Genomic DNA, 22,357 nt, shown 5'->3' with positions numbered 1-22,357 from the left:
GTCTCAAATGAAGAGTTAATACAACAAGGACAACAAGAGCCAGAGAATTGGAGTAAGATGTTACAAAGCTACAAATTGAAATTTTGAGAGTGATTGAACATCAGAACAATTCACATGAAAATGTGTCTTGCTGTATATTGAATTTGGGTATTTACATGCAAGTAAGGGTGACAAGGGAGAGCAAATTCACCTAAATGAAGGAGTGTCAGTTCAAATTCTACAGCAGGTAGTGCAGGGCGTTTTCAGACAAAGGGAAAACTGGTTCTTTCTAAACTTAGAATGTCTGAATTTTTCCTTGTCTGACCCTCTGTGGAGAAAACAGCAATTTCATCAGTGCATCTGAAGTTACACCTCAAAGAAGAGAACAGAGAAGTTTGGAACAGGTGCCACCTGCCCTTCACCCACCCCGCTCTCTGCAGCCCCATTTACTGTTTCACACATTTCACAGTATCTGTTACATGAAAACCTTCATGTTGTGAAAACTGTAAATAAATCCCACCTTGAGAAGTTCTGTTCAGTTGTGAAAATGGAGATAAATTAGGAATTTCAATGCAAACGACAAGATGAGGGTTATAATTTTTCAATGTAAATTTTCTCTGATTTTGTTCAGAGCAGGTTGTCCCGTGGTGCTTTCAGCTCCTGATGTGTTTTAGTCCCTGCAGCCACCCAGCAGCTTTTGTTCTGTCTGCTGTGTGTGCAGGGTAAAGCCATCTTCAAATGGAGCTGAGAGAGCTTTAACGACAGGAAAACCTTTAAAATGTTTCCCTGAGAGGGCTGGATTTTAATTGGCCTGGCGCTAAGAGAAGGGCAGTGGAGGGTGGGACAAAGGGAAGGCTCAGAGGCTCCTGTGGATGTCCCAGCATGGCTTTGGTCACTAAATGCTTCACAAGAACAACAGGAATTAGTAACAGCACGTACAGGCTTGGCTGGAGTTAATGTTGCTATAAAAACATCAATTTTTCTTTGATAACCAGTTTAATGTGCAAAGGAAATGGTGGGAGTACACTGATAAAATTTGCAAATAACATATAATTTGGTTTATTATGAGTTAAGGAGATTAAAGAACTGCACAGAACGATGAACTTGAGGACTGGAGCAATGGAATGCAATTCAGTAGAATGCTTGCAGGCTCATCTGGGGACCAATAACCAAAAATTAAGTTGTAAGCTGAGTAATCATCAATTGCAAATGACCGAGGAAGAGAAGACTCATGGTTGAGTAGCTGATGGCAGATTGACTGAAATGCTGGGGTGAGCAGTGATTGGAGCAGTGCACTCCCAGGATGGATCAGCAGAGGCATTTTGGCTACTTGGGAAACCTCAATATCTCCACACAGGCACTTGTGAGACCTCACTTGGAAAACTGCAGCTCTGATCATCCATTTTCGGGAAAGCTGATTACCAAGTGGAACAGATACAGAGGAGAGCTTTTAGAATGATTTGGGAAATGAAGCATGTGATTGCAGCATGGAAATATGATTGCTGTTTATAACTGCAGGGAGTAAAAAAAGAGATTAACACAACAGAGGGAGAAGAAAGGTGGTTTTTTCTATGTAGTCTTGCCCCAAAATGTAGTTTTCTGAAGTTTAGAGAAGAATTGTGTGTGGCCATCAGAAGCTGAAGTGGTGGTTCAAGACACTCCTGAACCCACAGAGGAGTTGAATGTTTGAGGTGTCATTAATAAATAATGCATTTTAGATTCTTAAAAGAAAAAAGTCCCACCCCATAAACCTTCAGCCATTGGTGTCTGCTTTTGGGCCACCTCTGCTTTCCTTTCAGAGCTCCACTTCTCCTGTTACCACTCCTTAAAGTAGCTCAAAAACCTTTTCAATTCCCCTTGCACTGCCCTAGAGGGGCTGCAGGATTGTAACCTCTGGGCTGTTGGAAGAATTTCATGTTTGAAAAGAAAAGGGAAAAACCCTCCCAAACTAGGAAAGTCCGTGGATGTTAAATACTCCTCTGTACTCTGCTCATCCCAAAATTTTACAAGCTTTGACATTTTCAAGGGGTAAATATTTGTATAGTGCCTTGTCCAGGTGAATTGTGAGCTCTGGGATGTATTGCTGGAGATCAGCCACCTCTTGGTAGTGGTGTGAGCAAGAAAGTGACTTAAGAATGTCTGATCTCTGAAATATGAACCTTTCCTTCATGTCTGCATTTTGCTTGAGGTGTAAGGAGGAGTGCCAGGTTGGTCTCCAGCCTTTCCTTCTGCAAGACAACCCTTTTCTAGGTAGTTTCCCATCTGCTTTAAAATTCTTAATTTTATCTCATGTGTCCCCCCTGTAAGTGATTATTTGCCATGCATAGATTAGGAACATTGCCTCTTTCCAGTATTTCCAAAAACACAGTTAAAAGTTAGTCTTCAGCAGTCTTTTGGGAAAATTTTGTTTTGCATTTCACAGCAATTGGCATTTATTCTTGATAACCATTTGTTTTAGTATCCACCAAAGGACACTGTACAGAAGTAAAATCTGGCCCACGGGCCTGTAATTGTTCAGTACTCCACTTCCTTTTCTTCATTTATTTGAAGAAAATACATGAGTGACTGCTTTATTGAAAACCTTGGTTATTATCTGTTCTTAATTGTTTTGAGATGGAAATGAAGCAGTTCCCCAGTGCAGCCACAAGGAGAAGATGCTTTGCTCCCACTGGGCCCCTCTGATTTGCTGCCCTCCCATTGTTGCATTCCCATTGGATATCTTGTAATCATTCTCTTTCTACATCTCACACGTGCTGAAAAATAGGAAAAATATTTGGACATTACCTGCCTAGAATGCAATGCTCACCTCATCTTCCCTGTCTGCTGAACCTACTCCTTTTCCCACCACTTTTCTTTATATACCTGTGGCTCATTTTGAGAGGAAGAACCAACTTTTCTCTGTAATGCTTTACATTAACCGGTTCAGCCATTTCCAGCTGTATGAAAGACCTGCAGAAATGCAGAGGGATGGTTTAAACCCTTGTGACAGGCACACAACAAGTATCACTGAGCAAAAATCCCAATTTCTTTAAGGGCTGAGCCTCCAACTTAGTTGCAGTTTGTACCATGGCAGAAGCTCTGCTCCTCCATAGGTAAAAGTGATTTTGTTCATTTTGTTTGAGTGGGGAAGGGGAACTGGGACATGGGGCCTTTGTGACAGAAAGGAGAAATAAAAGTGCTGCTGTCAGAGAATTTCCCAGTGAGGGTCACAATATCATTCTGCAAAGTGAGTGTTTGAATGGTTTGCTCCCTGTTTGTACATTAAATGTCTTTGTAATGTTGTTTTCAGATGAAGACTTTCCCATCAAGGACGTAGCAACCTCTAGAATGAAGTGGTGCAGTGAGCAAGAACACACTCTGCAGGAGTCCTGGAACTCCTTGGTGAAATTTAATTATTCCCACCGTGGTCGGATCTCGAACATGGATTTTCAAGGGGATATTTTTGATGAGTTCCTCCATCAGCAGAAAATCAACCGGCCTGGAGAATGTCAGAGAAAAGAGGGACTACAAACACTACCAAAGAAGCAAGAGGAAGAAAATTCTGTGGAGATCCAGGATGGAAGTGATTTTAAAATCCCAGTTTTACCTTATGGGCAGCACTTGGTGATAGACATCCGGACAACGTGGGGAGACAGACATTATGTTGGTCTCAATGGAATTGAAATTTTCAGTTCTAAAGGAGAGCCTGTTCAGATTGCAAAAATAACAGCTGAACCCCCTGACATAAATATTTTACCAGCATATGGAAATGATCCCAGGGTAGTAACCAACCTCATAGATGGGGTGAATCGGACCCAGGATGATATGCACCTCTGGCTGGCACCATTCACCCCTGGAAAAGCTCACTTTGTCTTCATTGACTTCGTGGATTCCTGTCAGGTAGCCATGATTAGGATCTGGAATTACAATAAATCCCGAATCCACTCCTTCAGAGGTGTGAAAGACATCATCATGGTGCTGGATGAGCAGTGCATCTTCAAAGGAGAGATTGCCAAAGCCTCAGGAACCTTGTCTGGAGGTAGGCTATCATTTCTGATTTTCCTTGTGGAAACAGCAGTACAATACAAACAAAACACATTTAGCTTGTTTGTTATCATTTTCCACTTCAAAGCAAGCTGGCACTTTGTCTGGTGTTTAATTTAAAAACATAATGCAAAGCCCATTAATGCATTCTTCACTGATACTGGGGATTTTAGCAGCATACAGAGCTAATCTCCATTTTTAACTATGTCTTAGCAACCAGTCTGTGTTTCAATCCCATCAGATAGGCACTAGAAATTTCAAAGTTGCAGCTTTTTGCTTGTTTTCACATATGTGGTTTTTTGGAAAAGGTGATTGGGAAGCTTTTTCCCCCATTTTCTTTTCTATTTATCTGAAATCTGACTGAATTCTCTACTTTTCCATTGAATTTCCATTAAAGAAATGGAATTTCCATTGAAATGAATGAACATTAGAGAAATTGTCCAGAGAATTTCTGGATAGCCCAAAAACTTCAGGAGCATTTCCTGGTCCTTTGACAAGAGTTTCCAGCAGGGTGTTAGAGAATCCATTAGAGAATTGAAATTCTCTAATTTTCCATCTGAATTCTCTAATTTTCCATCGTGCAATATAAGTTTGAGAGTGAAACACTAATTATAGCCATAGTCAGTATCAATTTGCCATATATTATCTTTAAACACTGCTGCAAATTAAGTGCAAAGAAGGGCCCAAAATAATTTTTCTCATTATTTTCTTTTTGCATTATTTCTCCATTTAATTCTGTGTGTTGCCTTCAGCTCCAGAGCACTTTGGGGATACCATATTGTTCACTACTGATGATGATATTCTTGAAGCCATTTACTACTATGATGAGACATATGATGGAGAAATGGGAGATTCCAGCTCCCTGAGATATGAGGAAGAGCTGAAGAGGCCAACAACTGCAGACAGGGAGGGAGATGAGAGACCTTTTACCCAAGCAGGGCTGAGAACAGAGGAGCAACAGGTGGGGGCCTGTGTGTTTAAAACTGTCTATAAATGTCTGTGTGAAATATGGAAGTAATAGCCACATTTCCAGGCTGGAATAAAACTGCAGAAGAACTAACACAATTATTACTATTTTCAAGACATTTTTTCACCAGATCAATAATTTATGCTATTTTATTAAAGTCCTAAAGGTCCTCCAAGTTGTGGTTTCCCTGATTAATTAATAATCTTATTTCTTTACTTACTTGGACAGAGACTAGGGGGAGTTCTTTATGATTTGGGTACTCCTGAAGGTTTCTGGTCTGTCAGTGATTTTTCCCACACAGCTACTCCTGTCATGAGTCCTGTCCTCCTTAGCACTCCAAACCAAAGGTTTTTCCATATTTTCCATATTGTTAGTTTCTTCCTTCACAAATGAAGGATGTTAAACAGGAAGGGTCTCTTCCTCTCAACCCTCCCTTTATTTTTCCTCTTTTCCTTTTTTTTTTTTTTTCACTAGCACAATCACAGGTTTGGGTGCATTTTGCATCATAAAAACTCCTCTTTTCTAGTCCATGCAGAAGGTACTTCCCTCCTTGGAGGAAAGCTGTATTTCCAAGCCCTTGAGCTCTTTCTTGCCTTATGCCATCCCAGCCCAGCAGTCCAGTGTGTGAGCAAAGATCCCACAGGATTTTCTCAGGATGGTGTGTGACAGTCTTTGACCTGTTCCCCTAAATTTTTCTACTTTCTCAGAATCTTCCTGAGCACCCTCTGTTGCATCAGTGAGTTTGTCTTTTTCTAGGGTTCACACTCTTATTTGTGAGTGTGTCAGGAGATCCAAAGCTGAATCAATCCAAATCCCAGCTGCTCCAGCCAAGATCTTCCCAGGGATTTGTGGTTCCTAATGAGCCTCCTGTGGTTGCCAAACCTTCCCCTTCTGTCTTGTCCTCTTTTTCCTGTGGCTCACAAGACAAAAGGACATCCAATGCTGCTGGAATTTGATCTCACTGGTAAGACCAGAGTCAGTGAATTAACCCTTGGACTTCTGCAGGAATTTTGATCCCAGCTTTGCATGCAGTAGCTGAAACTGCTCAGAACCTTGCCCAGTGCAGGGTTTCATGAAGACAAACTGAAGCTGACCTTTCTTTTCCTGATCACCTGTTTATTGAGAGCACTCACCAGCACCTTTTCCATGGCAGAAGCTTGGCCCTGGGCTGTTTGTTCCTTGCTCAGACACAGCCCTGCCTTTCATTTTGCTGCTCAGCTCTGATGCCCTCCACACCCTGTTGTACCTCTGAAATTGCTGTATCAGCAGAGGAATAACACAAGCTGTTGTGACTGAGCCATTGATCTCCCTGTCACAGGGTGTTTGCTGGTTCCATCAGGATTTCTGTAGGGGGATGTTCATGCTACCAGAATGACACAGATCCACTGCACAATTTGTCTTCCCCAACCTAATGGTGTCAGACCAGTACTGACCAGTTTGAGCAGCCCTGCTGTTCATTCCCCTTTATTCCCTGTGGCACATTCAGTAGATGAAATGGTGGGTTTTACTAAAAACTTTCCAAAAGCTCTTACAGAAGTGTCTTACTTTTCTGTCAGTGTGTTATCTGTCTGTCCATGAATTCAGGAATCTTTAACATGTTGATTTTATAACAGATCAGACCTGTGGCCACTGCACTTGATTCAACTCTGGGGCCAGCAGTGGCTGCTGAGAGAGAAAGAAAGAACAGCACAAACACAGAGTGCTGTTCCTCTGAAACACTCATTCAGCCCTTAGAAATGTGTCTCACAAGGACTTTTTAACTTAACCTCTGTGTTTAATATCCTGCCACCGATTTTTATTGCATTAATTCATCCACCAGCTTTTTGAACCCACGTGCACTTTTAAAATTTACAGTGCTCCATGGCAAATTTCCCAGCTGAACCTGCATGGCACAAAGAACCTCCTTCTGTTTGTTGCTGGCTTCATTTAATGTTCTCTGGGTTTTCTGTTGGAAGAAACTAAACAATTATTCCCTACTCCCTTCTTCAAGCCACTCAAGAGATTTATACCCCTCTGTTAGTCTTCTAAATCTTTTCCAGAGTGGTTGCTCCTAGGAAGGTGTTGAACATTTGGTCAGGTGTAAGATCATGGTAATACTTTCTACTTTTTATTGCTTTTCCAATAACTCCTGTATTATGGTGTTTTGTTTTAGCCATAAGAATCTAAGAACACAAGTAGGACAATGCCCACTAGCAGAAGTAGTTAAAATAGTAAAAAATGAGACCATGCCTGAAAGAAAATATATTTGGCATCATTGGAATGGAATCATCAGGAAGGGATCTGAGTAGATAAGAAAGGGAGAAAAGAGTTGATAAGGTGCCTTGGCACAAATGGTTCATGCTCTGCTAGGGAGAGCATTATTTTGCAATCAGTTAAACCCAGTATCCATGGGTTTTGATTTTCAGTAAAGATGCAAATTTTCATTCCCAGGCTGGTGTTTTAGAATTGCTGTGAGGAACAGAACTGCCTTGTGAGAGAGGTACCCCCAGTGGGAGGGATTTTGCACTGTGTAGGTCCTGTGGGTTTATTTCAGAGCCCATTTCTTGTTCAGTCTCACCTGACTTACTTTGATTCCCCCAGGGACATTTGCTGCCACATGAAGGATATTGCAGTCTGGGGCCCATGAGATCCTGGGGATCAGTGGTTAAATTGCAGGGATCTAATGGAACAAGGAGACAAGTGTTGACAAGTCTTTATTTATTCTACTTAGGCACAGTGGAGATCCATTTGATGTATTGTGGCTGACAGGAAGTTTATTTCTAATGATGAATTAAAGAGAAAGAGTCTGGACTTCTAATTTCCTGTTTGGCCTTTTGACTACTAATGAGGATTGAGCTGATGTTTATATAGAGCTACTTATAAAAATGCCAAGATTTCATTCTAATCTACTATTATTTATTTTGGAGCCAATACTGGTATCTGTGAAGTTAAGATTGTTTTCTCTGTTTTACATTTGTCCACAGAGAGCAGAATTTGCCATTTTATCCCACTTACTCAGTGAAGTGAATTCTATCTGCAATCCTTTGCCATTTTTGTCTTTACTACCCTGATTGCCCCAGTGTGATCAGCAAATTTTGTCATCTGTTTCTTCACTTTTCTGAACAGCACAGGCAATTTTTAATTAGCATTGCTAGAGCACAAGCACAAGCTTTTGGACAAGTTTGCTTGTTTGTTCTGCCTCTTAATTCCTGAGAAGAAATTGTGGTGGCACTCTCTGGTCTTGACTTCCTTCCAGACTCCTTGTGTCTGCAACAGATTTGCAACATATTGCAAATACAGCATATTATCACTTGCTGATGGCAGTCAGCAGGGAAATAAGTGTTATTTAAGGATTTCAGCCTCTTTGAGAAGAGGTAGCTCACACTATGGAGTGTCCCATTTCACATTTCTGTATGCACTAAGCCAAACCCCTGCCCTAAGAGTCTTGGCTTTTTAAGAACCCACCTGATTGATATTTTACATTTTGGGTCATGTTTTCCATTTTTTGCAGGACAGCCTGGGTGGGGAGGCAGAGGGGAGATTGATATACAAAAAGAAGCAGGTACAAATATAACTTTTTTACAAATACAGACTTTAAAAGCAGTCAGTGTAAGTGTAACACTGAACCTGTTCCTTGACTTTCTTTATAGGTTCAAGAGCCAGACCCTGCCTCTGAATGCATACCAAAGGAAACAGGAATATTTACTGGAAAATGTAAGTTCTTACATTGACTTCTTGCTGTACCAGCCTTCCCCCAAACATGTTATCAAGGATGATCTGATTTGTCAGAGCTGTACAGCACTTTGTGACAGATGCCAGGTCTAGAATAAAGAAGAGAATTGAATATTTAAGGCAGAAGCTTTGTTTGCCATGGCATTTACAACATTATATTGCAACAGTTGGCTTTTAATCTCAGAAAAACAACATTAGCCATTTGCCTAGTCCCTGAATGGGATTTCTAATAGCTGTGTCCCTTACCCAGTAATTCTCTCCCAATCCTTTGTATTTGTGTAGACTGACTGAATTTTTTAGATTGGATTGACAATAGAAACCCTAGAGTAAAGCTAGATCAGAGTGTTATATCCCTGCTTAAGTACCTGATTTATTATCCTGTACCAAACCAGTCTCTGTGGGCCTTTCAGCTGTTGCCCACAGAGTTTCTGGATAGTCCAAAAGCTTCAGGAGCAGTTCCTGGTCCTTTGACAAGAGTTCCCAGCAGGGTGTTGGGAATTTTTTTCCACCCTGAGAGCAATCCAACACTGGACTGAGAGGGTTTGGGATCTGCCAGCCTTGGGGACAGGAAACATCCCCTGGATGAGGTCCTGAGAGCCTTGAGCTGGACTTGTTCTGAGCTTGGAGCTGGGTTAGACCCCTCCAGAGGTTCCTTTTCTCTGTATCATCCTCAGATTGGAATCCTAAACTCTGGGGAACACTAAATCTGTGTGGATGGCTGCTTCAGTGCAGCTTTGCACTGGAGAACAGGCTGGTCCTGCTCCTGCCTGCTTGTACCCTGAGCTCTTTCAGTCTCAGCACTGGCCTGGGGACTGGAGCCTGCTGTCAGTGTGGCCAGAGCTCCAGATTTGGCACTGACAGCTGTTTATTTCTTTGTGTCCCTGCAAATGCTGGTGAAATCTTACTCCCAAGTGAATCTCTGTGTGTATCAAGACTTGCTCTGGGTTTTTAGGGGTGACTGGGCTGGATGGTTTAAGAGGTTTAATGCTTGTTTGTTTTACAAACATAAATTATGATTACTGGTGCTTCTTTAGACATTACCCCCCCTGATTATTTGTGGGCTTCTGTAGTGTGTGAAATGAAAGGTATTTCTAATTTACAGGGATGGATTTTTATGGAACCTGATCAGATTGGAATTTTACTTGTTATATCTGTACATGCTATTTCTGTCCTTTCAGTAAGGCATAAAACAGGTGGAACAGGAGATTCACATTCAGCCTTTTGTCCATCCAGCTTTTTTTTTCCTGTTTATTTTCTGGAGATACAGCCTAATCAATATTTGTGCTTTTCACTGATGCTGTCCCTTGAAAATGCTTCCATGTGTCCAGTTCTGAATGTGAAGAAAATAACTTAAAAACATTAGTAAATCAAATTTTTTCTTTGCTTTAACTGTGAGTAGGTGTTTTCTAAAAATGTATGGATTTCTGAGAGGCTGGATTTAAATGAATCTCTACAGTCATTTAGCTGGTGAAAGATGATGGATAGACCTCAGACTAATGGGTCTTCTCTGCATCTGCATAATCACAAAATCTGTCATGTAACTGCTTAAATGTGTCACTGGCTGGCTGGCAGGGTGCAGTCCCACTAATGAGGCACTTGGGAACGTGCTTGATCAGCAGTTGTGTAATTTCAAGTGAACAAGGTGTTGGTGGCACATGAAAGGGCTCTGACACAGATTAAAAGAAGCTGCTGTTTACATGGAGGTGGACAAACAGAGCAGGAAAAATCCAATTCCAGCATATAAAGTGATTTAATCCATACAAAATATCCATGCTGCTAATCACTGGGATTTGCACTCGTGTTTACATTGGCTCATCACTACAAACCAGTAACTTTACAGAGGCATTACATTTATATTTCTTTATGTAGGTCTGCAACTGAACTTCACCATGACCTGGGGAGACTCTCATTACCTGGGGCTGACAGGACTTGAAGTGATAGGAAAGGATGGTCAAGCATTAAAAATCAATGCAGAACAGATTTCTGCTTCACCCCAAGACTTAAATGATCTTCCAGAGTACACAGGAGATTCCAGAACATTAGAAAAGTAAGTAACCAAAGACTTGGGATGCATTTTACATCAGATTTTCTGAAGTGACACATTTCTATAAACTTATGTTAACACATGTTAATGTGAACATGATTTTTATGCCATCACTGCTCATTCTTGGAATTCACAGGCTGTCCAGGAACAGCTTGTTGTAGAAACATGAATGAGATGTTTCCAAAAGATGGTGTTTGAGCTGGGAGATGAGAACATGCCTGGTTGGTGTTTCTGCCAAGGACTTTCCAGGAAGGAATGTGGGTGTTCTGTAGCATCTGTCTGTGCATATTGAGTGATATTTATGCAGGATTTCTGGATAATTTTAAGGAAAAATTGCACGTTACCAAAGAGTGAGGATGTGTTGGGGAATTGCACAAATAGGTGCCAATCTTTTGGCCAGTTTGCAGCACTTTTTTTTTTTGCAAATCTAATGAAGTTTTATTCATTGAGAAGTATATTTCCTGAGATTAACTTGTGCATCTAAATGGCAGCAGTATAGAAATGCTAGGCTGTAGATCTGGAGAGGACTTGGCATTTTGGATGTTATTGAAGCTGCATCCTGTTGTTTCTGAGTCATCTCCATTTTAAAGGGTATTTTTGGTTGTAATCCTGTCTTGCTGGCATGTTTATGGGCTGTGACCAGGTTTATGAATTAGGACTTGTCTTTTCAAAGGCTCTGGAGTCTTCCTCAGAATGTTGTCTTTATCTCCATGCACACTAACTCCATTTGTAATTTCTGCTAATCTGACTAATGCAGATATCAACCTTACTTGTGTGTAATTCCTTGTTCCTTCTGCCATCTTGTATGGAAATCTCCTCTGTAGGCAGCTGCTGATCTAGAATCTTCCCTGTGCTGAGCAGATTCTGCTGGGGGAGTCTCTGCAGACCCCACCTGATGGACCCAGATGCAAAGAATTCATTGACCTTTTTTGTTGGTGCCTTCTCTCTGAGTGCTCCTTTTGCAGCCTAGTGATATGTTGATCCTACAGAATTTCTGCCAAGATTTCTGCCCCTGATGTATTTGAGGGATTTTATTTATTGTATCTTTTGCTTGCTAGCCTTCAGTCTCTTTTTTTGGCCCGTGTGTACGCATTTAACCTTCCAGAGTTTATGAGTCTATCAATTTAGGGCTTTTTTCATCATGAATTTTGCTGAAAGATGGCCCATAATAACTTTGTTTATCCTGCTACTGAGCCAGGCTGCCTTTGAGTTTTCAAGTCCTCCTTCTTTCTAACATCTTTCTTAGTAAGTGGGTTATATTTTTTAATTTTTTTTTTTATTTTTTTACATTCTTGATTGTTTTGCTGGAGAACTTTTTTGGGCACAAGAAATAGAGGCTCTTTTGGCTCTGGGCATTCCTGCAAGCATGTTGAATTTGAGTACATTGCAGTGCTCTCAACTGTGGCATTTGGAATAAGTCCCATGTACTATTCAAGACCAAATCAAGAATTATCTCTTCTCTCATGGACTCCCTAATCAGTTCCTCTGTGAAAGAGTTATTATTCAAATCTTTTTCTTTAAGGAATTGCCAAGTCTGGCACTCATTCTTCCATTAAACTTTTAAATAAATAGTAAGTATAAACTTACTTTTTTGGCAGTGTACCAAAGTAATTACAGTGGAAAATTAATTCATATTCTCCTTTACTCCATCTTCATATGGCACCGTTTGTGGTAGAAGAATATAATGTCAGAAAAGAGCAGATTTAACTTTATTTAGTCAGCCTGAAGCCTGTGCTGCCATAAAAAGACATTGTCCTGCTGGTTGGAAGCTTTGTAAAATAGCAGGGATGTGGCTAATTGTGTCCATGAGGGATGTGAGCAGTCCCAGGTCCTGCTCAGGGTTATCCAGCTGCCATCCAGCTCCTCCTCAGATCCAGCAGGTTGGGTTGGCATAGAAACACCCTGCAGGGTGCCAGATCCACTGCTGTGGGTGTGGGAATTCAGGAATTCCATTGTGCCTGCCTTTGGGCTCTGCCTTCAGCCACTTTGCTGCAAAGGCACTTGAGCTTCCCTTTGCCTGTCCTGTTCACACAGGGAAAACCTAAAGATTTTGCTGTTTTTCCTTAAACAGACCCAACTAAAGAAAATAGTGGTTTTTTTGTTCTCCCTCCACTGCCTTTAGTTCAATACTTGCATGCTATTTTTGATGTTTTCTGTGCTTTTAATTGCATGCACAAGGGCAGGAGAAGCCCTGGAAGCTGGAAGTGGCATCCAGGATAAAATGAACCTTAGGAAAGTCCCTGCCTTTGATGAGAGAAGCCAGCTTTTCCCTTTGTGCAGCTAATGGACTTTTCTCTTTGTAGGTTAATAGATGGCACTAATATCACAGTGGAGGATGACCATATGTGGCTCATTCCCTTCTCTTTTGGAGAAGATCATCTGCTCACAATCCATTTTGATAAAACTGAAAGTATTGCAGGGCTTCGCTTTTGGAACTATAATAAATCTCCAGAGGATACCTACAGAGGGGTAAGTAAAAGAAAAGGAGCACTGCCAGCAAAAATATACAGCAGTGCATTGGAAAATTGGTACTGTGATGAATGAATATAGCTGCCTTAATGGAACCCCATAAATCTTTCTAGATTGTCTGAGGCTGAATTTTGTGGCAGGTATAATGCATTCCTGTCTCCACAAACAGCAGATAGTAAAAAAAAAAAAAGCCAGAGATGCTTTAAAGAACTCTTCATAGCTGATTTTTCTAAGAGACACATACAATAGCACATATTATTTTCAGGATATATGATTCTGAACTGGTGTCCTCTCAATATCTTGTATTTAGACCTACTGTATGATTCTGTATTTCCTGAAATGCTGGGAATGATATGAGGGAAACTTTTACAAAGAAATTCTGTTTAGTTCTGGTTCAGAAGGCCACTCACTCAGTACTGCCTTTTCCAAGAAGAGTCTTTTGAAATATTAATATTTAATAAATAGAAAGTTGCCACCTTCAAGCAGTTTAGCTAAATTAATTTAGCTAAATAATTTTTAATTTTTTAATTTTAGCTAATTTAGCTAAATAATAATTTAGCTAAAATGAACATAAATCCTCTCTTATTTGCAAATTGCCTGCTTTATATTTTTTTTTCCATACTAAATTGTTGGGATTACCTATTGATACCTGATGGAGATAATTTTACAGCTTTTCACTCTGAGTTTGGCTGTCCCTGCTTCCCCTGCTGTACTTACACATGTCATGATAACACTTGTAATGATAATTATAAGTAACCAGAGGTTGCTGCTCATTGCACAGAAAGTTTAGGAATCCACCTGTCCCCAGATTTTCCACCCAAAAGGCAACTGTTGCATTCTCAGTGTCCAAATTCAGGCAATAAATAAGAACAAAAATGTTGGCACAAATTAAACTGGAGACAGGACAAAAATGATCTTCATTAAATCCCAGCTGATGCAGAGATCTGAACAGAGGGCCCTGATTTTGTGCTCCATCACATTTGCCCAGCATGTTTGACACATGGGAGGGTTCTGGAGCATTTTGAGCATTTACCATCAAAACATGCAAATGAGGGCTTTTAGTGCCATTTATGTCCTGATTTCAGCTGGGACAGAGTTAATTTTCTTCCCAGGAGCTGTGTTTTGTTGGTAACTTAGTGATATTTTAGTTGTGGCTGAGCAGTGCTTATTAAATCTCTAAAATCTAACATGGAATTTGGTCTCTGGAGGCCAAACCAAGAAAAAAAAAAAAGAAGAAAGGTGTATTTTTAGCAGTTTACTTGGCTAGGTGATAAAAAGAATTGAGTCTGATACAGGTGTCTACCTGCATGAATACTGCAAGTCCCATGAGAGTCAGTGGATACCACTTAAAGGAGGAGCCCACACCTGCAGTCTTGGAGAAGGATAAAATAAATTATGTGGAAAACAAAAGATGCAAGGTCCACTGGGCCACAGGAAAGGAGGTTTTAGGCTGTAAACCCAGGCCATCCTGACATCTGTCTCTTGAAGTATTGCTGCTCCTTGTAGGAGCCAGTCCCTGGGTGTGAGATGGGATGATTTGTTAGGCAGCTGCAGGCTGGGGGATTCTATTCACAGCTTTAGTGTGAGAGGGTAATGGCAGTGACTGTCAGAATGAAGGCTTGGGTGCTATTTGCAGCTCTGTGAAAAATCACCTTGTGAGAGCTTTGTTATGCCATTTGTAAAATGCAATATGTGACGGCTGAGTGCCTTCTCAGATGATGAGAATTACTTAGAAATGAGGGCTGTAAAGGGCACATAAATATAAGCAGCTGTGGTGTAATAGGTAAGATTCCATCTCTGACTCTCCAGACTTCCCATTCACTACGTGTTTCCGTTCAGCAAAGTGGATTTCAGTGGATTTCTCACTTCCTCTCCTTAGCCTGGCAGACTTATTCAGCTGGAAAACAGCATGCAGAAGAGTTTCTCATATGAAAAAAGATGTTTCCTTTATTTGATCCCAAGTGTATTGAAGATAAAGCCAGAAATAGTTATTTCTCCACACTTGCTAGTGATACAAACATTCCCTCCTAATTAATCTTCATGGAAATTAACTGAGCCCCTCCTCCAGTCTAGCACAAACTGGTACTTGGTGAGAGACCCAGGGCAGTAAATGCTGCTTGTGATGAACATTAAGTTATATTTAACAAATTAGAGAGCAAGGTGCAGTGATTAATTGTTGGAGCCTGGTTGAATTGTTCTGCACCTGGGATTGTGCATACAGCTCCACATGGTGCTGCTGGGGGAGGGTGAAGGGGCCAGGACTCCTGCATCACCTGAATAAATGTGCCTGAATTATTCACTTTAATCTCCATAGGTTGGATAAGGTGTGCTTGCATCTCTGAGGTGGCCACAGCTCAATTGTCTCTGGTACAGGCACCTTTTCTTTATTCATATGCCCTGAGGTTACACACAGCACTGCTTGGCAGAGGAGTTTGTGTGATCCTGGAGAAGGCCAAGTGCCACCTGCCACAAAGATAAATAGAACTGCTGAAACACAGGCTGCTGTAAATGCAACAGAAACACCAAAATCTGCTCTGGAGAGAGCAGCAGCTGTGGGATTTCTGGAAGGGTGCCCCCAGCCAGGCTGGGCAGTCCCAGCTGCCTTAGCAGAGAATTCAGGTGCCTGATGTCTCCTCAGATCCCTGACTGAGAGCTTCCCATTCTCTTGATGTGTGTAAATATTGCTGCAGGCTCAGCAATCAGAGGATGGTTTAGGTTGGGAAAGAGCTGTAAGGTCAGCAGTTCAAACTGCAAACCTGACACTGCCAAGGCCAGCACTGACCCATGTCCCCAGGGTCCCTGCCTCATCTACACCTCTGAAATCCCTCCAGGGATGGCATCTCCACCACTTTCCTGGGCAGCCTGGGTCAGTGCTTGAGCACTCTGGGAAGAAGGGAGGCTTCAGTCTGCTGAGATCTAGTGCCATGCAGTAATTAAAGGATCTGTCAATACTTTTTTTAGTATTTTTCCCCCCAAATCCTCACCTCTGCCATCCCCATTCATGTCAGTGATGACATGGCCACTATGGATTGCAGCTTTTTTTTGCCAAAGGAAGTGTAGTCCTCACTCTAGAGGAATGAAATAAATACAGCTGAGTGAAATTATTTCAGTCTCTGCAGTGAATGGAATTGGTTGCAATTATTTTAATGGAGGTCATGTCATGGAATATCAGGTAATCTGATGTTTTGCTCTTTTAAACCAGGCTAAGGTGGTCCATGTGGTGCTGGATGGGCACAGCATCTCCCCCCTGGAGGGCTTCCTCATCCGCAAGGGACCAGGCAACTGCCACTTTGACTTTGCTCAAGAAATTCTCTTTCTTGACTATCTACAGCCCCAGCCAGCTCCTAAAGTACACAGGAGGTAAACCAGCCTGTCTTTGTTGTCTGAACCACAGGATTTCTCTTCACTGTTGCAGTGTAATTTCACATTCCCTGTTGGAGCTGCCTGTGGGAGGCTCCTGGATGAAAACATGGAGCACTTAGAGCAGAGCTTCACTTGGTTTTTACCCTGACCAAATTGCTCTGAGCTCTGACTCGGGTCCAGCATCACAGGGGGAGGTGTTGGGGTGGTGTCTGTGGAGGTTTAATTCTTTGGGTTTGTTCTGAATGAGCCAAGGGTACATTAAAAACCTGTTTTGCCTTGTTTTGTTTTGGTTTTTTTGGGTTTTTTTGGCAGGAATGCTTCAAGGACACTGGAACAAGCCAGTATGGACTATGAAGCACCATTAATGCCCTGTGGTTGTATCCTTCCCTGTCATGTGGAATATTTTAGAGTTACATACCATGGTTAGGAGTCCTGAGTTTATAAATCCAACAATTTCAGATGCTTTAAGATATTAACCAGATACCAAGAATATGAGAAAGGCTTCCATAAATATGGCTTAAGAATAAATTCAGTGAAACATCATATATGAATATGTGGCCTGTTCTCAGATCCTCTGGTAGCTTTTTCTCCTGAGCTGCAAATAAGAGTGTCTGACATTGTGGGCTGCACAACAATTTTTCAAACTGAAGAATAAACAGTCTGTTAGGACAAAGCTTCTGTTCTGATATTTTCCTTAATAGCCTTTTGCTTTGTAGTTATTTTCCAGTTCCAGCTCCTGACGAGTTGGGGTGATCCCTACTACATTGGTTTGAATGGGCTGGAGCTGTTCAATGAGCATGGAGAGCAAATCTTACTGACTGAAAACAGTATCCTTTGCACAGCAAGCACCCCTGGCCCTGCTGGTGCACTTTACTCCCTGGCAAATCCTCACAGGGCATCACTGCACATTGCCAGCTTGTCCTATGGGATGAACTTGGCTTCTATTTCTCTGTGTTTTGGTGATGAAGCTCTTTTCCATATGTTTTGATGGATTCAGTGTATTTCCAGAATGGTTTTTCTCTCAATGGGATGCACCAACAAAGCAGGACAAAGTTAGAGAAGGGAAGGCTTGAGAAGGGTGTGGTATTTTCTGCTCTTGACATTTCTTCTGTGGTGGGGAAGGACCAGAAAGTTTGCTGAGCTATAAATTCATATGAAAAGACTGGGTTCAGTGCTTTTTTATTTTTTTAATGCAATCTTTCATTGTGCCTCAAGAAAGAAATTTTTCATAACTCTTGTTCTGGAGATTTAGGCTGTTCTAGACACCCAATGCAGTGATGAAGATCAGGGCTGAGAGTTTGAATTTGATTCAGTGTTCCCTGGATATCCAACAGAGGGAATGAGGGGTGTGTTGGGAAGATTGATGTTCATCAAGGTTGCACTTTTGCTCTGTACCAGCTAAAGTCTTCTAAGAGCTGAAAGCTTCATACCCAACATACAGCTGACATAGTTCAGGTACATGGAAAGAACATTTATTAGCCTCTTGGAAAGAATAAATAGCACAAATGCTGCAGGAATTGTTTGTCTCTAAGGGTCCCCACTGCCTAATAAATAGGGAATTCCATGAAATAAAGGCTTTTCCCCAAGTGCTATTTTGATTTGTATCTTGTATGATACGCCCTGAACTTGAAACATTTATAATGGACAAGAAACATTTTGAAATTGAGAAGTGGTAACAAATTGTCTTTAAGAACCAGGGATCTTTAACTGACCTGGTTCAGCTCTACAGTGCAAAACAGTGGCAGGTAAAGAACCCTCAGCTCCTTTTGAATGAGCAGCTTTCCTGCCTGTGCAGTTGTGTATGGGATGTATTAGGATCCCAAAAGAGCATATTTGTCTTAGTGCAATATTTAATGTGATAATTCACAACTAAATCAAGCTTTTCTTAAACACTTGAGGCATTACTGTGTCATTCCTTCAATTCTTTATGAATACTTACAGACTTTTAGAAAGCAGGACAGGGGGAAATTAATGTCCCTCAAACTGGATTGCTTAGGATTCATAATTCTGAAGCCAGTGCCATCCATCTACGTTTCTTCCCATGTTTTTAATGTAAATGTTCTCTTACAGAGAAAATCTGGTTGCCTCTTCAAGGGGGGTTTAATCTTTCCCTTTCAAAGAAATGAAAAAAGGTTTTATTACAGTTCCTGATTTTTACCACAAACCTTGAGAAACTCAAGCAAAACCTAGTTTGACTGATGACTACCTCCTGCAAAGACACTCTTCTTGAGATAGGTTTTACATGAGGAATTTGCACAAGTTTATGCTAAAAATATGGGACTTTGTCACCAAAAAGCTGGGAAGTGCCTATTCCTGCTAATGGAACTTTATTGATGAAGTCATAAGTACATATTTGAGAATAAATTAAATGCAGCTAGTTACTTGATTCCTATTAAAAAAATAAATTGAAATGCCAGAATATCTAAGGGTTGTCCTGCTTTTAAATATGTGCTCCAAGTTCCTCAGCTGTGCATTCCTGGGAGTGCTGCTGTAGTGGTGAAAACTCATTCAAGGAGTTGGGAACAGCATAGACTTTTAAATCTGGTGTTTCTAAAATACCCATTTTTAGGTTATTTCTGCTTAAAGTTTTTTTTTCAGATATTGCTGCTTTTCCAGATAGTGTCAACATTTTAGATGATGTATCTGGAGACATCCGGACTCCAGACAAGCTGATTGACAGAGTGAACGACACCACGGATGGCAGGCACATGTGGCTGGCACCAGTTCTTCCTGGTTTGGTACATTTTCCCTTTCCATTCTCTTCTAGTCATGTGTGGGGATGCAATTGGAAGCATGGAGGAAAAAGGAAGCATATAGAATTCAGAGCTAAATTTGATTTTAGTAGCAGATGCTAAATCCTGCTTTTTCGAAGTTGTTTTTATTGCAGCCTCTCTGCACAGCACAGGCAGCAGCAATGGAGGTTCCCAGGTTTGTCATTTCCTCTCTCCATGGGGCAACAGCAGAAGATTTTCCAGAGATGGTTTTTGAGTCACTGTGACAAAAATACTGATGAAGGAGTTCTGTGAATAAACACCTTTCTGGTGCTTTTCAGTTCATTTTTACAAAATACAATGAATGTTGTTCCGGCGGTGAGAAATTATTTTTAAATCTCATTATCTATGTTGAATTCAAATTTGTAGATTAGGGATGGCAGATTTAGTGTTTCATGTCCTAAGGCCCCAGATGATTCAGCCCTTTTAGAAGTCTCATGTTTAATAGCTGGGATATCAAAAATCTAAAAAGGAAAAGTAGATCAACCTAGATGATTTCTGACCTTGTTTTGGGAAAGCCCCCCTTTTTTTTAGGGGCCTGTAATGGACATAATTAAGGTGGTTTTATTTCTTATAAGAGAATGGATTTAAAAAGAAAGCGAAATATAAACCTGACATGTGGAAAGTTATCACTTACTGTGTTGGTGAACTCCTCACTCCAGATGTTGCAGTTATTAATTAGAATATTAAAAGTAAGGAATTGTTAATTTATATCATGATGTGTTGTAATGAAGGGCTATAATTAAGGTAAAGCTTTTAAGTATACTTGGGAATAGTGAGTGCTTGCATTTCCTAGGGAAGTGGAAGGTCTGTGTGAGGCTTGAGGCTCCTCTGTGCAGATCCCAGATCTTGAATCCTGGCAATTTGATGGGATGCTCAGATGTCTCTTAGAACAGGATGACTGATTGATTTGACAACCATCTGAGTGTGCTCATGTCCTTACAAAAGACATGCTTGCAGAGACTCTTTCACTTGGGAAAAAGGAAAATAACAAGCTCTGGAATTCTCTCTCTTTGTGTTGTTCTGCCTGACACCAAAGTACTGCAGAAGAGCACAAAATACCAGTATTAAAGGGTAAATTGATAATGTGTGAAATGCAGGAGGCAGAAGCCTTTTAATGGTGTTTTCTGTCCTTGAAGTGTAGCAAATTACACCTCTGTAAGATCCACAGAGTACTTTTGCCTCCTCCCTCTCCCTGGGATGGTTGTTGAGCTGGAAGGTGCTGGATGGAGCAATCAGCTATTGATGCTCAGCCTCTGGAGCTGGGCTGCTGAACCAGAGCTTGTGAATGCTCCCATCCTCAGTGCAGGCTGCCTGGAAAGCTGCTTTAACTCTTTGATGTGTTGGAAGCTTCAAAAGCTTGAAGGGAATTGGTATTATAGCCTTTCTTTTCCTTCCTAAATGGCTTTTCCTTTTTAATTCTGAAAGTGGTTTCCTGTTTTTCACTTTCATTTCTTACATAAGCAGAATTTGAATTGTTTGTTCTCCTGTAACTGATTGTCATTTTATTCTTTTGTTTGAATGGATTTTTAATCAAATATATCATTTGCTGTGGGATTAACAGTTGTTGTTGGAGACAATGCTCCAGTGGTCTCATGGAAAATCACAGATGCAAACATTTCTATTGATCCAATCTACCTTTCTTTCTTCAGTAAAAAAAAACCAAACCAACCCAGCATAATGATTTAATATAACCTACAGTATCTTCTCTAGTACATCAAAGGATTAAAACTTCAGAGGATGCTAAAGATGAAGCTTAAGATATGTTGATCTGAAGTTGATATAGTGGCTCATAAAAGGAAAAGCATGGAATTAACTGTAACAGGCAAGATTGGTTTCCTGCCTGCCTAATCTTTGGTCTTACCATCTTGACATTAACGTCACTGAAAGGCAGATGAATAATACCTCCAGCAGTAATTGTTTAGCAAGCATCTGGAGGATTGTCTCTAAATTCCTGGTAGTATAACTCACACAAAAAAAAAAAATGCAAAATTTCTGCAATAGCTTTCAGGGCATGCAGGGGAGATTTTAGTCTTGCAAATAAAAAAGTGGATTTCATTCATATTTGGTAGAGAGAGATGAAATGGAATGGAATAGAATAAAATCATGGATTCATAGAGTGGTTTGGGTTGGAAGATAACTTAAAAAAAATCATTGAGTTCCAACCCTGTGCCACAGGCAGGGACATCTTCCACCATCCCAAGTTGCTCCAAGCCCTGCCCAGCCTGGCCTTGGGCACTGCCAGGGATTCAGGAGCAGCCACAGCTGCTCTGGGCACCCTGTGCCAGGGCCTGCCCACCCTCAGAGGGAACAATTCCTAATTTCCAATATCCCATCCAGCCCTGCCCTCTGGCAGTGGGAGCCATTCCCCCTTGTCCTGGCACTCCATCCCTTGGAAATTGTCTCTGTGCAGAATAGAACAGAAAGAAGAGGCACCAGCTTCTCTTACCCCTAAGGACATATCTGTATTTGGTTTATGAAATACTCATTAAAAGTGTCTCTCTCCCCCTCCTCCAAGTTCCAGGCAGTCCAGGATGACAAGAATGCTCCAGATTTCATCTTCTGTGCTTTTGAGAGCAGCTGTGGGGCAGAGCCAACATCTGGGAATTATCAGCAGGGATGATAGCTGAACTTCCATCCTCAGCATCAGTTATCTGTCCTCCAGCTATATTTCTTTAAATATGAACCTCTTTTGATGTAACATGCATGAGAATTCAATTTCTTTGGGGACTTTGTGCTGTTAAATAGAAATTAATTCTCTTTTGCAGGTGAATAGGGTATATGTCATTTTTGATGTACCTACCACTGTGTCAATGATCAAGTTATGGAATTATGCCAAGACACCTCAGAGAGGTGTGAAGGAGTTTGGTGTAAGTAATTTTCCTGTGCATCTTGTATGTCCTGGTGAGTCAGCTGCCTCCATTCTGAACGTGTTCTCACAGTTTGTTGAAGTGTGATTCCATGTAATCTCAAAGGATGGGATTCATCTTATTTAACTTTGCATTTAATATTAAAATGACTAATCTATGC

General features: G+C 41.0%; 1 protein-coding gene across 16 annotated transcripts in view; it reads left to right on the top strand.

The window, feature by feature from the left end:
* KATNIP (katanin interacting protein) overlaps positions 1–22,357 on the top strand; it is a 56,890-nt gene that overhangs the window by 28,681 nt on the left and 5,852 nt on the right. For 12 of the 16 annotated variants that reach the window (XM_077186765.1, XM_077186769.1, XM_077186768.1 and 9 more), the window contains exons 15-25: positions 3,269–3,997; positions 4,755–4,963; positions 8,460–8,510; positions 8,599–8,662; positions 10,550–10,727; positions 13,028–13,193; positions 16,396–16,553; positions 16,869–16,933; positions 17,273–17,383; positions 19,155–19,294; positions 22,096–22,197. In XM_077186765.1, coding sequence (XP_077042880.1) covers positions 3,269–3,997; positions 4,755–4,963; positions 8,460–8,510; positions 8,599–8,662; positions 10,550–10,727; positions 13,028–13,193; positions 16,396–16,553; positions 16,869–16,933; positions 17,273–17,383; positions 19,155–19,294; positions 22,096–22,197 — 1,973 coding nt within the window. The remainder of the gene's footprint in view (positions 1–3,268; positions 3,998–4,754; positions 4,964–8,459; positions 8,511–8,598; positions 8,663–10,549; positions 10,728–13,027; positions 13,194–16,395; positions 16,554–16,868; positions 16,934–17,272; positions 17,384–19,154; positions 19,295–22,095; positions 22,198–22,357) is intronic. The other 4 variants (XM_077186776.1, XM_077186775.1, XM_077186774.1 and 1 more) reach the window with 1 other exon arrangement.

Source organism: Agelaius phoeniceus, chromosome 16 (assembly GCF_051311805.1).
Source record: "Agelaius phoeniceus isolate bAgePho1 chromosome 16, bAgePho1.hap1, whole genome shotgun sequence".
NCBI lineage: Eukaryota > Metazoa > Chordata > Aves > Passeriformes > Icteridae > Agelaius > Agelaius phoeniceus.
This window is presented reverse-complemented; position numbering and strand designations above follow the sequence as displayed.